This window comes from Cherax quadricarinatus, chromosome 41 (genome assembly GCF_038502225.1).
Source record: "Cherax quadricarinatus isolate ZL_2023a chromosome 41, ASM3850222v1, whole genome shotgun sequence".
NCBI lineage: Eukaryota > Metazoa > Arthropoda > Malacostraca > Decapoda > Parastacidae > Cherax > Cherax quadricarinatus.
Window position 1 is genome coordinate 15,533,579 of NC_091332.1, and position 14,291 is coordinate 15,547,869.

General features: G+C 46.1%; 1 protein-coding gene across 1 annotated transcript in view; it reads right to left on the reverse strand.

Moving 5' to 3' along the window:
• Positions 1-268: 268 nt before the first annotated feature.
• The window catches only part of LOC128695909 (uncharacterized), a 137,014-nt gene continuing 122,991 nt past the window's right edge, over positions 269-14,291 (reverse strand). Inside the window, exon 2 of the mRNA XM_053786857.2 lies at positions 269-8,042. Coding sequence (XP_053642832.1) covers positions 2,854-8,028 — 5,175 coding nt within the window. The 5' untranslated portion in view covers positions 8,029-8,042 and the 3' untranslated portion in view covers positions 269-2,853. The remainder of the gene's footprint in view (positions 8,043-14,291) is intronic.

Sequence of the window (14,291 nt, forward strand, 5' to 3'; positions counted from 1 at the left end):
TAATATATCTTTAAACGTATAAGAATTTTTTTTAGAAAGGACTTAATTTTAAATGAGCTCTTGTTGATTGACCAATTTTACCTATTCGGCACGACATTACACACTAATATATATATATATATATATATATATATATATATATATATATATATATATATATATATATATATATATATATATATATATATATATATATATATATATATATATATATATATATATATATATATATATATATATAATTATATAATTATAAAATTTTGCAACTAAAATTTAATTTTGAGCCTTGCACTAAGGAAGTGGGATTGGAGTTTGGATACAGGTTGGTTCCATCTGTTTGACATAATATTTGTGGCACACTTGATCGGATCGTCCGATTTAATACCTATGTTGATATCTTGCTTGGATCTCACTCATACACACAACACTGCTTGGAATCCCCACTCACTCACACAAGCCACTGGCTTGGGTCCGCCTCATACACTCAGTACTGCCTGGGGTCCCACTGATACATACAAAACATTGACTTGGATCCAGCTCATACACACAACACAGTCTGGAGTCCCACTCACACACAACACTGCCTGGGGCCCCACTCCGAGCTCCTTCTCAAACAGAATCAGGCCTCAGCACTTTCGAAAAAAATAACATAGCTTGAACAATGACAGTATTCGTTTTTAATATGGATAGTATTACAAACCACTAAATCCGCTAAAATTAATATGGCTAGACTGTACAAGAACGCTGTGACGTTTTTGCTTTGGCAGACGAAGGGAAAGGTCGGGATAAAAAGACTGGGGGGAGGTTCAGGGAAAGGAGAAAGGGAGTTGGGTTGGGAAGAGGCAGAAGTGAGAAGAGGGTGTAATTTCCATCCTATTCAGTAAATAATGACACCACATGGCTCTAACATGAATACATTGCACATATATACATCCATGCATACACACGTACATTCGTATATACATCCATACATACATCAGTTCATACATATGTACATCTATACATACACACGTACATGCATATATATATATAGCCATGCATACACATGTACATTTCAGAGACCAGTATACAATGCTAATCATTATCTGGACAGTTATATATATGTATTCAGGTTCACAATAATAGTAATAGTTATAATAATATTATGTAAAAGACCTATAATTCCTATCCCTGACGGTCGGGCATCGGGCACAGGAGCGGGGGAAGGCCCCTCTATTGACAGCGGTGACTTCACCAGCTGGGCATGACCTGACACACACCTGCCCCAGGTGCCAAGCTTACGTATCAGAAATTTGCTAAATACTACTTGCCGTGTATAAAACTTGTATGATGCAACGCTCTTAATCAGTTAACAACGAAGGCTGCTTGTTTGGGAGTTGAAATTTGCTCAGGCGATATGTATAGTGTTGTGGGTCGTATTTAGTGGAGACTAAACCTACCGTGGAGTAATTTTGTGCATGGAATGCTGGAGGCTCGATCCTCCTTCCGCTAATTATGACTTAGTCTCTGAACATTTGGGATATATGTAGACGAGTAGACTGAAGTGATTGTGCGATCAGGTTACAATAGTTTATGACAAGAAATAGAACGTAAATGACAAGACTTTGAAACTCAGGATATTTGATAATGCGGACAGAGAGGGATATAAGATATTTTGTATGTAGGATATAGAAGGTGGGACACGTGAGGGCAGGGGTCATGTACACGGGGGGACAAGGATATATAGGTAACAATTGTTTGGTGACGGTGAACACAAAAGCAGTGGCCTTGTGATAGCCTAAGATATGCTGGGAGTCGAGTGTTCAAGGGACGTCCACTACGTAGAGACAAGAGACGTGTGACGGATGATGTATGCTAAGTAGGGACAAGGGACTTGTGATGAATGAAGTATATATTATAGGGACAAAGGACGTGGGACGGACGATATATGCTACGTAGGGACAAGGGACGTGCGACGGAACACACTGCAGAGGAAGGTCTGGTGAGGGACCTAGGGATAAGGAGAGATACAAGAACACATGATGATGACGTTGATGTGAAATATGTTTTGTGGAGGAATGAAACTAGAAGAGATGTGCATATCCATACATACACATTTTATTTATCTTGGACATCTGCAAACTTTTATGTAGATATCCGTGATATATAGCATGTGTACATGATGGACAGGTGCGTATATATCATTGTAGGACTTATATCTTTGTCGTCAGCGTTGGATAGGTGTATGTCCACCAACGTAGGACAGGTGCGTATCTGTGGTGTCAGTCTTGGACAGGTGCATGCATACATGACAAGTGTGCGTGTTGTGTGTGTGTGTGTTTGTTTGTGTGTTTGTGTGTGTGTTTGTGTGTGTGTGTGTGTTGTGTGTGTGTGTGTGTGTGTGTGTGTGTGTGTGTGTGTGTGTGTGTGTGTGTGTGTGTGTGTGTGTGTGTAAGTATCGAGCTGGTGGAAGCCTCCTGATATAACATAGTGTTGGTCACAGCCAACACCCCCGCCCTGCCCGCGCCCTCACAACCCGAATTGCACGCCATCACACCCACGCCCGAAGGCGCGGGCGTGGGCAGCGGGCATTCCCCCGGTTTTGATTGTTACTGAGGTACAGTGATATAAAGGAGAGTACGGAGCGAGCCACGAGCCACGCAGGGAACACCACCCGCGGCATATCATCCCACCCGCGCTGTCCGCCTACGGCAAGCGACGGGCGTGTAGCACCTGTGCGACGGGGAGCACAGCGGGCCCCCGCGGCCCACTGGACTGGACCCACAGCCGTACCACCCGGCTCCAGTCCGCCCCGTGATTGTACTTTTAAGAAGAACGAGACCCTGAGATGTGGAGCGCCGTGGGGCGCGGAGATCACGCAGGCGTGAGGCTGAAGGAGACGGTGAGGGGGCGGTGAACGCGGCGAGCCACCGGCAGGTACACCAGTGACGGGACGAACTGTCGCTCACACCGCCTCGCTTCTTCTTTGTCACCATCGTCGCCTCCCTCGCTGCCTGCCTCACACCCCCCGTTGTTCATCAGGAACGGCTGCATGACGAAGCGTCCAGCTGAGCGCGGCTTGGTGGGCGTGGCGTGCGTAGTGGGCACGCTTGGTCCCGCACTGTGCTGCTCGCGAATGTGCTGTCTCAAAGAAGTCAGGCGCTGCGCTACTGCGCCACACTTACGGCACTTGTAGAGGCGGCGGTGGACAGGTGGGCGGCCGAGCCAGGTGCCACGTGCTCTGGGGTTGTGCATGGCATGCACGTGTGCCAGGCACAGTGCTCGCGTCCGGAAGCGCCGACTACACTGAGAACACCGCCACCTCTTCCTGCGTTTGGTGGGTGGAGCGCGTGCTGGGGTCTCTTCATTCGTCTCTACTGGTACCTTAAAGGTCTCGGGAGCGTCAGGTTCAGGATGGGTGATTTCTTTCTCTAGCAATGGTTTCAGAAGACCTTGTAGTTGATGCTGTAGTAGGTGGTGTTGGTAAGCTTCCAGACCAGGTAATACTTGTGAACACAGTGGACAAGGAAGTGATTGTCCTAGAACACCTGGTAAGGGGGCCATCCCACGGGTGTGAGTACGGGCGTGAGCCAACAGTAAAGCTGGTGAAGATGCTGTGAATGGACATATTGAGCAATGTAGAGATTGGGCCTTAGAATCCTTGGCTGGGGTTTGTGCATCAGTTTCCATGGGTGTTTCTGGAGAGCCATGCATCTTGATGACATGGAGCTGGAGGGAGACCAAGTCGGGCACTGCTAGGCCACACAAACCACATGTAGGCTCGCTCTTCTGGGGAGATTCTTGCACCCCCAGCGACCCCTCTATCTCGCGCCACTTGTCCTTGCCAGCGTCGTCATGGTCGCTTGTCAGATGGGTCTTCAACCACTTTAGGTTCTTGAAGCGGCGAGGACAAAGCGGACACGACTCGATGTCTGAGGGGACAATACCTTCGTCACCTTCTCGTCCTTCCTCGACCATCCCATGAGTGTTTTGTTTGTGCACACGGAGGAAGTATTTGCTGCACAGTTCTTTGTTGCACAAGTCACACGTCACTCCTCCAGAGACTCCATTTTCCACATTAATACCATGCATCTTCAGCATGTGAGTCTTCATAAAATATTTATTACAAAGTTCTTTGTTACAGATTTCACAATAGGACCGAGAAGTAGATTGAGGCTTCCGTTCCTCACGACTCTCTACTTCTGCTCTGATTCGTTCCATGAAGGAAGTGGGAGGTGCAGGGGGCGTAAACACCCCATGAGCACTTAGCAAGTGTTGCTGTAGGATATACCGAGAGAAAAAATCTCTCTTGCAAATACTACAGAATGCTTGGGTTACACCTGTAGGCGTGGATGGAGGTGACACCTTCAGGGTGGGTTCTCTTGGAGTTTTTGGAGTTTGGGCTCCTTCGCTGGGTGGTGCCGACACTTCCTCATGACCCAGGATTCCGTGCTCTGTCATCATGTGTGCACGCAGGAAGTACTTGTTGCCGACGTCCTTGTTGCACAAGGGACACCTCAGACCCATCTCTCCTTGACGGTTGAGCTGTAGTATCATAGACTGAAGTTTGCGGAGGTCCTCGCTAGCGTCCGACTCTCCAGACCCTGCCGACTCGATCACAGAAGGGCGAGGCAGGTCTTCGGTTCTCTCCGGTTGCCCTTCTGCATTAACAGTTGACTGCAGACTCTCATGCTCCAGTCTAGCTTGTTCCCTCTGATCTTCTTGTTTCATTAGCCTCTGCTGGTATTCTAGTTGTTTCTGTTGCTCTTGCATTCTTTTTTGATGTTGCTGCTGCTGTTGCCTAGCTTGTTGTTGGGCATGAAGTGCGAGCTGCCTCAACTGCTCGTGCGGTGACGGCTGTGGGTGCAGAGACAGAGGCTCTTGGTGCCCAGCCTCTTGTCCTGATCCATGGAAATAGTATTTGTGCATCTGCAAAATATAAGGGCTGGGGAAGGGACGACGGCATAGGTCACAATCAAGGTCACCGTCAGTGTCTGATAGTGTCGGCCGGACATAGAGCGCCTGACGCTCTAGAAGTCGTGCAAGATTCATAGGGGAGCTCTCTTTTTGTTGGTTTTTACTTCTGTCGGAGAACTCGGGTGTGTAAATGCCATGTTTCTTAATTCTGTGTGTGCGGAGGAAATACTTATTGCAAAACTCTTTGCAGCAGAGTTCACAGAAGGCGTCGGGGTTGATGACTCCCAACTGCCGGAGCTGCTCAGGGGTAAACTTCGTTCCGGGAGGTGCCTGAACCATTGCTGGCTGGCCCACACGGGCGATGATGCCAGTATCCCGGGAGCTCTCGTCAGCGCTGCTGCCCCCTGGTGTCCGATAGCCCTCACGAGATGGGTCTCTACCAATTTCACGTCCCTCAGGTCCAGCCTCACGACCTTCAAGACTACTTTCGTGACCTTCAAGGCTTCCCTCCCGACCTTCGCACCTAACTGGGCGGCCTTCGGTTCCCTCTTGCCCATCGTACATTTTTTCGCGATCAGCCACCTCTTCCTCTCTACTTGTTGGCCCTTCATGACTTTCTGGTCTTTCTTGCCGACATTCGGAGCTTTCTCCTTCTTGTCTCTTCATCGTTTCTGCTTTGACATCCACGTGAAGCTTTTCTTTAAAATTGTCTTGAATATACTGGAAGTTGGTACGTTCTCCTTTCTCACATTCTTCTGTCTCAGGCTCACTATTTTGCCGTTCACACTGTCGTCCTTCGCCCTCCTGATAAAGTTGCTCCTGGTGGCTTTCGGCTTGGTTTTCTCTCTTGATTTCCCCTTGGTGCTCAAGTTCACGTTGATCAGTAAGTAACCTCTCTCGTTGTTCTCGTTCATACTGCTCACGTTCTAATTGTTGTTCCCTGTATAACTCTCGTTCCCGGTCTCGCTCACGTTCCCACTCCTCTCGTTCCAGCTGCTGCAGTTCTCTTTCCCGTTCTAGTTCACGGTGTTGCCGTTCATGTTCTAAATATTGTTGTTGCACTCGCTCGCGATGTTGCTGCTCTAAGTCCCGCTGTTGCTGCATCTCCCATTCCCGCTGTTGTTCCTCCCTCACTGCCCGTATATCATGACTGTCGAGAGAAAATTCATGGGATGAATCTGCCAAGCGATCGAAGTGAGGAAGGGGACCGCTACTCTTGTCGCGGTGATTATACTGCTCACTGCTGCTTCGGGGTTCCTGCTTACCCCATGACTCAGCCCTTTGAAGGTTGTCCTTGAGTGGCTCTCTTAAACCCTCAGTAGCTCTTGGTATTTCTCGAATAGCATCCCAGGGTGATCCCAAGGGCCTCTCCCAAGGACTTCGCGCTGGATTATCGCTTGCTTGATCCCTCGCTTCAGTTGGTATTTCTCCTATGTCTTTCCTGGAGTCCCATAACTCTTTGATTGGCTCACGTGGGTCCTTCAGTGCCTCCCACGGGCTGAAATACTCTCTGGGGTCCCTGTGATCTGGACTGTGCTTCAGTCTGTCACTGGGTGTTGAAGTTCGAGGATTTCTTGCAGACTGGGGTGAGGTATTATGGGGTGATGGAAGCGTAGCTACGATGTGCGGTCCGTGAGCTTGCAGCTTGTGTGCGTTGAGTGCTGCCCGGCCACCGATATCCCTCCTGCAGGCGTCACACCAACCTTCAGGCCTATTTGGTGCCACACGGACGGGCACCACACCCGGAGTCTTGGGTTTGGTTACTACATCAATGGTTATGCCGTGAATCTTCGACTTGTGGCGCTTCAGGAAATATTTATTGCAAAATTCCTTTTGGCATAGCTCACAGTAAGCCTCGAGGTTAATGACGCCTCCAGGCTTGGTGGTGGTAGTGCTGGTACCTGGTTCCGTCTTCGGTATGGGCAAAGGCTTGCTGGCACCAGGGTGAGTGGGAAGCAGCGGAGGTCTCAGTGGGAGATTACTCATGGTGGCGGAGATGAAGGCTCCAGCGTAAGAAGATCCAACAAGGCCTCCTGAACTAAAACTAGGGCCCAGGGGCGAGGCCAGGGGCACACTAGGGCCCAGAGGTGTGGAGTGACCAGGGGTAATGCCCGTAGGAGAGCTACTAACCTCCGGAGAGTAAATGCCATGCTTGTTTCCTTTGTGAATCTTAAGGAAGTACTTGTTACAGAATTCTTTGTTACAGAGATCACAGTACGCTTGTAAATTAAAGATTCGATGGTGTTGACCATTAGTTGAGGAAGATGGGGGAGAGTTCTGTGACGGATGGCTGCCTGCAGACAGGCGTTCATGCTCTGCTTGTTGCAAGAACGGCAACAGGAAGTGTGGCGGTCCTAGTGGCAGGAGGCCGGGCAAGGGAAACTTCATGTCACCGAATGATGGCGGCATAGGAATTGAGATAGGAGGACTGCGGACGTCTTCATCTTGCGGTCTGGCAGTCGGGGCTCCACCCTCCCACCTGGGACTGGACAGGTTGAGTGGCGCAGCTCCATCTTCGTTCTTGAGACGCTCTGCGCTCTCTTGATCTTGCCGCAGATGCTGCTGGCGCTGTTGTCGTGCCTCGTCATCACTAAGCAGGCGTCCGATGTGTTCCTCGATGATGTGGCGTCTGAGACTGTCATCCGAGGGTGCTTGCAAGTGGCAGTGAGGACAGGTAAAGTTCTCTTCCCCTTCCGCCGATCGATCAGACATTTCTGAGTCGAACTGCGTTTCTTCAGTTTTGATGGGAGGTTGTTGCTGCACCTCGCCCGTGTCGCCCTGGGGCGTGGGGAGGCGCACAGGCTTGCTTTGCTTGCGCCGCTTCTTGGCTGACGCAGAGAGATGGTCTTCGCCGAGTGTCTTACTGTAATAGTGGCCAAGCTGGTCGTTGAGACTAGCCTCGTCGTCTTCCGTCGTGACGTCACCTCCAGAAGTGGACATATCGTGGGGGTCACCCCCAGCGGCGTAGTGGGAGGCGACGGCCTGGAAGTGGGCGTGCAAGTACGCGTGATGGGCGGCCGCGGGGTCCTCGGTGTTGGGAGTGGGCGGATGGATGTCCCTGGAGGTGTGGGGCGTGGTTCCTCTCGCCACTAATGCCTCCAGCAGCCCGCTGTTGAGTGCTGCAGACGCCATCTCACCGCGCCCTCCTGCAAAGAGAGAAACAATCCATTTAGTAATTGATGGTTTGTAATCCAGGTGGCGACATTAATGTGTTGCGTTGGAGGTGGGTAAGTCACGTGTTAGGGGTAACACGTGACTGTTTTGTCATGTCACTGTAACACGTGTTTGTGTGACACGTCACTGTTGCATGGGTCTTTGTGACACGTCATTGTAAAACGTGGCGGCGTCACATGTCTCAACAATGTACGATTAACATACTGTTAAATGAATAACAAATGAAATTTTACATACAGGATAATTACGTTAACACGTACATATAGTACAATCACTAATATTCATTATATGCACCTTAACAAATAATATGGTAACATTAACATAGAAGATAACTCAGAGCCCTGGAGAGCTGGGAGAGGGATTGGCTAAAGTTTTCGTCCCCTTAAAAAACCGTCGTCAAGCCATATGTTTGAGTGAATTTTTAGAAATTCTCAAAGGAACCAATCAATCATTTTTTCCCTCGTAGTATTTAGGTAACGTTCTTTTTCCACATTATGATTGCGGCTTCCTCTTCTTGCTCTTCATTGTGCTAAAAAACAAATACTTTTTCTTTATTTTCTCGTATCATATTACGATCTTGTAGACAATATGTCTCCTCTTTTACGAAGAAATGGGCAGTAGTCGTGTGAACCAACCACTAAAGTAGTCAATTAGCCATCAGCATCAAGACACCTTCCTTGAATGTGCCTTCATGCACCTATTTTGAATGTGTCTTGATGCATTTCCTTGACGCACTTTCAAGAAAAGTTTCACATCATTACCGACCCTCACCACATCTTCAAAACCCACGGCTACAGCATTTTTCCTTTGTCTTTCAAAATGCTGTTTGAATATGATAATTTGTTTTATGAGCATGGACACGATAATTAGAATTTTATTTCTTAAGAAAAACCACATGGTTATTTTTTAACCGTTTTCGTTATAGTTGAACAGTTTTTTTGTGGATATATTTTATTTCGAAAACGTTTCCTAACTTATAAATTATAAAGGAGTCGGAACATCCATTTTTTTTTATTTTCTGGCACCAGGTGTGCTGTGAGGCATAGGTGTGCTGTGAGACAGATGTGAAGCAGGTGTGTTTCATTACGTTAAGGGTATACAATATCGGCAAGTAGATGTGTAAGACAGTTTGGTATATTTCCCGACGGTATTTTTCGCTTGCTCGGCAGGCTTCTGTCGAAATAAAGAGGTGACAGCCGAAGTAGTGACGGTATATATATGGGGATCAGTCCCTCGGCATGGAGCAGCAGTATGAAGTGGGTTGTTTTGAAGCAGGTGTGTTTCAAGACAAATGTGTTGTCTAGTACAGGTGTTTTGTCTAGGACAGGTGTGTTGTCAACGACAGGTGTGTTCAGACCTGCTCAGCAAAACCGAATCATTCTTCACTCCAGGCAAGAAATGTATATATAAATTCATTACTTATTTTTACTCGTCACACTTCAGAAAGAAAAACATTCGCTTATCCGAAACGACCATTTATCCGAATATGTTGGTTGTTTTACTAAAAGCTTTGCAAATTGAATTTCTTCCGAATTTCTTCAACTCTTGAATGCACACTAATGGGCATTGCACAAGGAGGAACTGTTAAAATCAAGAGTCAGTTCAGCTCAGTGTCATATCATTTCGTTCTGTTACGCTCCTGCTGATTAGCTCTCTGCCCATTTATTCGCCCCAGAACGTACGCGTAACACGTGTATTTACGCAAGTACGCTATCATAATTTGTCTAATGCGATTCTCTTCGTTAATAGGGATTTTTGAAGTTTGTTTTTACTTAATAATTGCTTGTGAAACCTGCTATATTATGCAAAACACACACACACACACACACACAAAGTTTTACCTATTCGGCACCACACACACACACACGCATATACAACAGGCCTAGTCTCTAATCGACATGTGCCTAGGACACAATGGTAACTAACACACACACACACACACACACACACACACACACACACAGCCATCGCTGCCTCAATAACTTTTTCCTTGATTTTTTTTTTCGGCTACCTCGCATGCCACTCTGTTCATCTCCTGTGAGTGCTTCCTCCTCCTCCTCCAGCCTTACTACTTGCTCTTTTAGGGTGATCTTCTTATGTGACTGCTGACGCTATCAATACCTTGTAATACTCTATTTACCACTGCTTCCCTCCTTGTCCCTACTTACTAACTCTCATCTTTTCCTTCTTGCCTGTTTTGTCATCTCCCATTTCTTGTAGTTTTCCAGCTCTTTTCATCCTAGCATTGCAGCGCCCTATGCCCCTTATAACTGTAATAAATATTATTACAGTTAATAATAATAATAATCCTAGCTTTGTTTTATTTTTAACTCTTGTTAGACATAACTTCGTTATTTCTGCTTTTAATTGTAACTGTGTGTACATAGTGTATCTGTCATGCGCTCATTGTACAGAGGATTAAGCTTACACATCATGAATGACTAAGACGGGTTTAGCACTTAGCATAAGCAAAATAATTATAGTCTCAGTATGAACCTTCCTGTGACTTGGTACTTTCTGGCTAGGCCTTCATCTCCTGGGTTGCTCATATATACATTTCAGTTTTTCACTGGTCTTCATATAGAAAACTCTCATCGCTGTATATATTTCACCTTTCTTTTCTCCTGCAGTATTTGTTCTTCGTACATTTCCCTTCGGTTTCACTTCTTCCACTTATTCAAAACTTAACAGTGTGTAGTCACCTCTGTACGATTCACTTAAGGTGGAAAACTAGGTCCAATCTTGCTGGTTCATCACCTGCTGGCCTTTTTTTTCTCGATGTTATTGATATGAAATATTTCATTAATGCGTCCATCATTGTTGTTTCTAATGTTTATGGCTCTCTATGCACATCCTAAGCTTCCCAGTCTGTTTCCTTTTGATTAAAACTCAATTTTATCAGTGCTACAATCTCTAGGTAAGTTATGCCTCTCTTCTTGACGTCATAATCCAACTTTGGTCCCTTGTTAAGTATGTTGTAAATTCCCTAATCCTCATGCTGTTTGGTAAGTAAACTTTCTGATGTTAAGGTCTTTTCGGCTCGACTCTTCTCACTATAAGGTATCCCTCTGGGATTAATGCATTTATTTTTGTGAGACTTACAGTGTCTGATCCTCTACTGTCCTGTCCTTTCAGTTCATTTTTCTTGTAATTGATTCTGTTTCTGTATAGCGCTATGATTCCTCTATCGTTCTTTTTTGTACTGGAAGTTATAGTTTTGTCTCAGTCTGGTATCGGAATGGAATTCTCGTGTAAGGGGTGAGTGTGGTAAAAGGAACTGATGTAAGTAGCACGTGAGAAAGAGGCAGATGGAAAGAGATAGGAAGTGGAGTATGAAGAGTTGGCGAAGGTCAAATGACGAGAGATGTATAGCAGGGGGGAGGGAGAGGTATATGGCAGGGAAAAAAGGGAGATGAGGAGCTGTGTAGCAAGGGAGGGATTAATGGGGTTGGGCAGTTGTTAGTTATTGTCGCTGTACCCTAAATTCTGTAAGTCTTTCTCTGTTTTACTCTCATTTCGCTTTACCCTTGCAATATGTCTTTCCGTGTATGTTCTGTACTTGTCGCACCTCTTTGATCGTCCGATTTCAAATTAAGTACGTGATCCATCACTGCTGATGATCCAAAAATAAATTTCATCGAGTACCGTTGTTCTCTTTACGTACAGTTCTCGCTCTGAAAAAAAAAATTGTCAGCTCATTTTGTTTTTCCGTCTCTGTTCCTGCACCTGTGTGTGTGTGTGTGTGTGTGTGTGTGTGTGTGTGTGTGTGTACTCACCTAATTGTGGTTCCACGGGTCGAGACTCAGCTCCTGGCCCCGCCTCTTCACCGACCGCTACTAGGTCCTCTCTTCCCCTGCTCCATGAGCTTTATCATACCTCGTCTTAAAACTATGTATAGTTCCTGCCTCCACTACATCGCTTGCCGTGTGTGTGTGTGTGTGTGTGTGTGTGTGTGTGTGTGTGTGTGTGTGTGTGTGTGTGTGTGTGTGTGTGTGTGTGTGTGTATCTGTGTGAATGGAAGGGGGAGACTATCCGATTTCTTTATTAATTTGCAATTTTGCACGTCTTTTTTTTTCATTTTCTTTGTTAATAATGCTAAGAAATGTTTCCTCTTGTTAGTTTATCATTTATGACACATGTAATTACATTCAACATGTTCCAGTTTATTCTTCATTTTTTAGTATTTCTTAGAATTAAAAGTTTAAACATTCCTTAAATAAATTCGGATTATTAAACCTAGATAATACTCAATGTAAATAGGAGATGAAATTTACCTGCCATCTTACATTTTTATGAGCGAGAAAAACCCAATAATTCTGCCAGAGTGCAAATGTGACTTTGTAAATGGTCCAAGTCGGACCGAAACGTCGTCGTAGCTCCTCTCTTCTATGTGCGGGTTATTTGTGTATCAGCACACATGGACGTGTTGGATGTACCGCCTCCAAGCAGGTCAGTGAGAGCGCTACTTCTAGCAACAAATCTTGGGGAACGACACTTGTATCATCCTCAAGATGAGCATCATCACAACTCCAGTAAAAAAAACGATCCTTTATTAACAATATTTCGCCTATAAGGTGGGCGTTACTAAGTCAGACAGATCTGTGTGTGACCTGATAAAGCCCATTATGTGAGCGAAATATTGCCAGTAAAGATCGCCCAGTGCTGCATTTGTTTCTTTTTCCACTTTCGTCTACATTGGAGATGCCGTGATCCAGGTGAGAGGCTCTTGATCCAAGGAATTTTACCTGATTGCCGTAAAATTTCCCAGGCGCTGTGTGAACAGTACTAGTTGTAAGAGTGCAACAACATCTGCACTTGTGATTTGTCAGGTCACAGGACAAGTGTCACTTGACATCGTGTCATGGGATAACCAATACGAAACCAATACGAAACCAATACGAATTCAATACGAATTCAATACGAAAGCATTTGCTTTCGTATTGAATATCAGTGTTAACGCAACCACCGGCTTACTGGAGCTTTATATATTTGGCTACACAAGCACTAGCTTACAGATGCTACATACACGTGGTTAATAACCACTAACTTACATCTGCTACATACATGTGGTTAACAACCACTAGCTGGCAGGTGGTACATACACGTGATTAAATAACCATTAGCTTCTAGGATTTTTCCAGTCTGTGTGACAGGCACTCGGTGACTTACCGAAGTAATCTCTACGCTGTCCCTGCATGTTATGTTTTTTTTTGCAATGTGTAAATTAGCCGTCTGTGTGAAACAGTATCAAAGACTGGCCGACACGTGTGTGTGTGTGTGTGTGTGTGTGTGTGTGTGTGTGTGTGTGTGTGTGTGTGTGTGTGTGTGTGTGTGTATTCACCTAGTTGTAGTTGCAGGGGTCGAGTCCGAGCTCCTGGCCCCGCCTCTTCACTGGCCACTACTGGGTCACTCTCCCTGCACTATGAGCTTTATCATACCTCTGCTTAAAGCTATGAATGAATCCTGCCTCCACTACATCGCTTCCCAAACTGTTCCACTTCCTGACTACCCTGTGACTGAAGAAATACTTCCTAACATCCCTGTGATTCATCTGAATCTTCAGCTTCCAAATGTGTCCCCTTGTTGCTGTGTCTCATTTCTGGAACATTCTGTCTCTGTCCACCTTGTCAATTCTTCTCAGTATTTTATATGTCGTTATCATGTCCCTCCTATCTCTCCTGTCGTCCAGTGTCGTGAGATCGATTTCCCTTAACCTCTCCTCCTCGGACATACCCTTTAGCTCTGGGACTAGTCTTGTTGCAGACCTTTGCACTTTCTCTAGTTTCTTTACGTGCTTGGCTAGGTGTGGGTTCCAAACTGGTGCCACATACTCCAATATGGGCCTAACGTACACAGTGTACAGGGTCCTGAACGATTCCTTATTAAGATGGCGGAATGCTGTTCTTAGGTTTGCTAGGCGCCCATAGGCTGTGTGTGTATTAGTTACTATTTTGTCCTAGGCACATGTCGATTAGACACTAGGCCTGTTGTATATGCATGCGTGTATGTGTGTGTACTCACCTCACCTAGCTGTACTCACCTAGTTGAGGTTGCAGGGGTCGAGTCCTATCTCCTGGCCCCGTCTCTTCACTGGTCCCTACTAGGTCACTCTCCCTGAACAGTGAGCTCTATCATACCTCTGCTCTGTGTGTGTGTGTGTGTGTGTGTGTGTGTGTGTGTGTGTGTGTGTGTGTGTGTGTGTGTGTGTGTGTGTGTGTGTG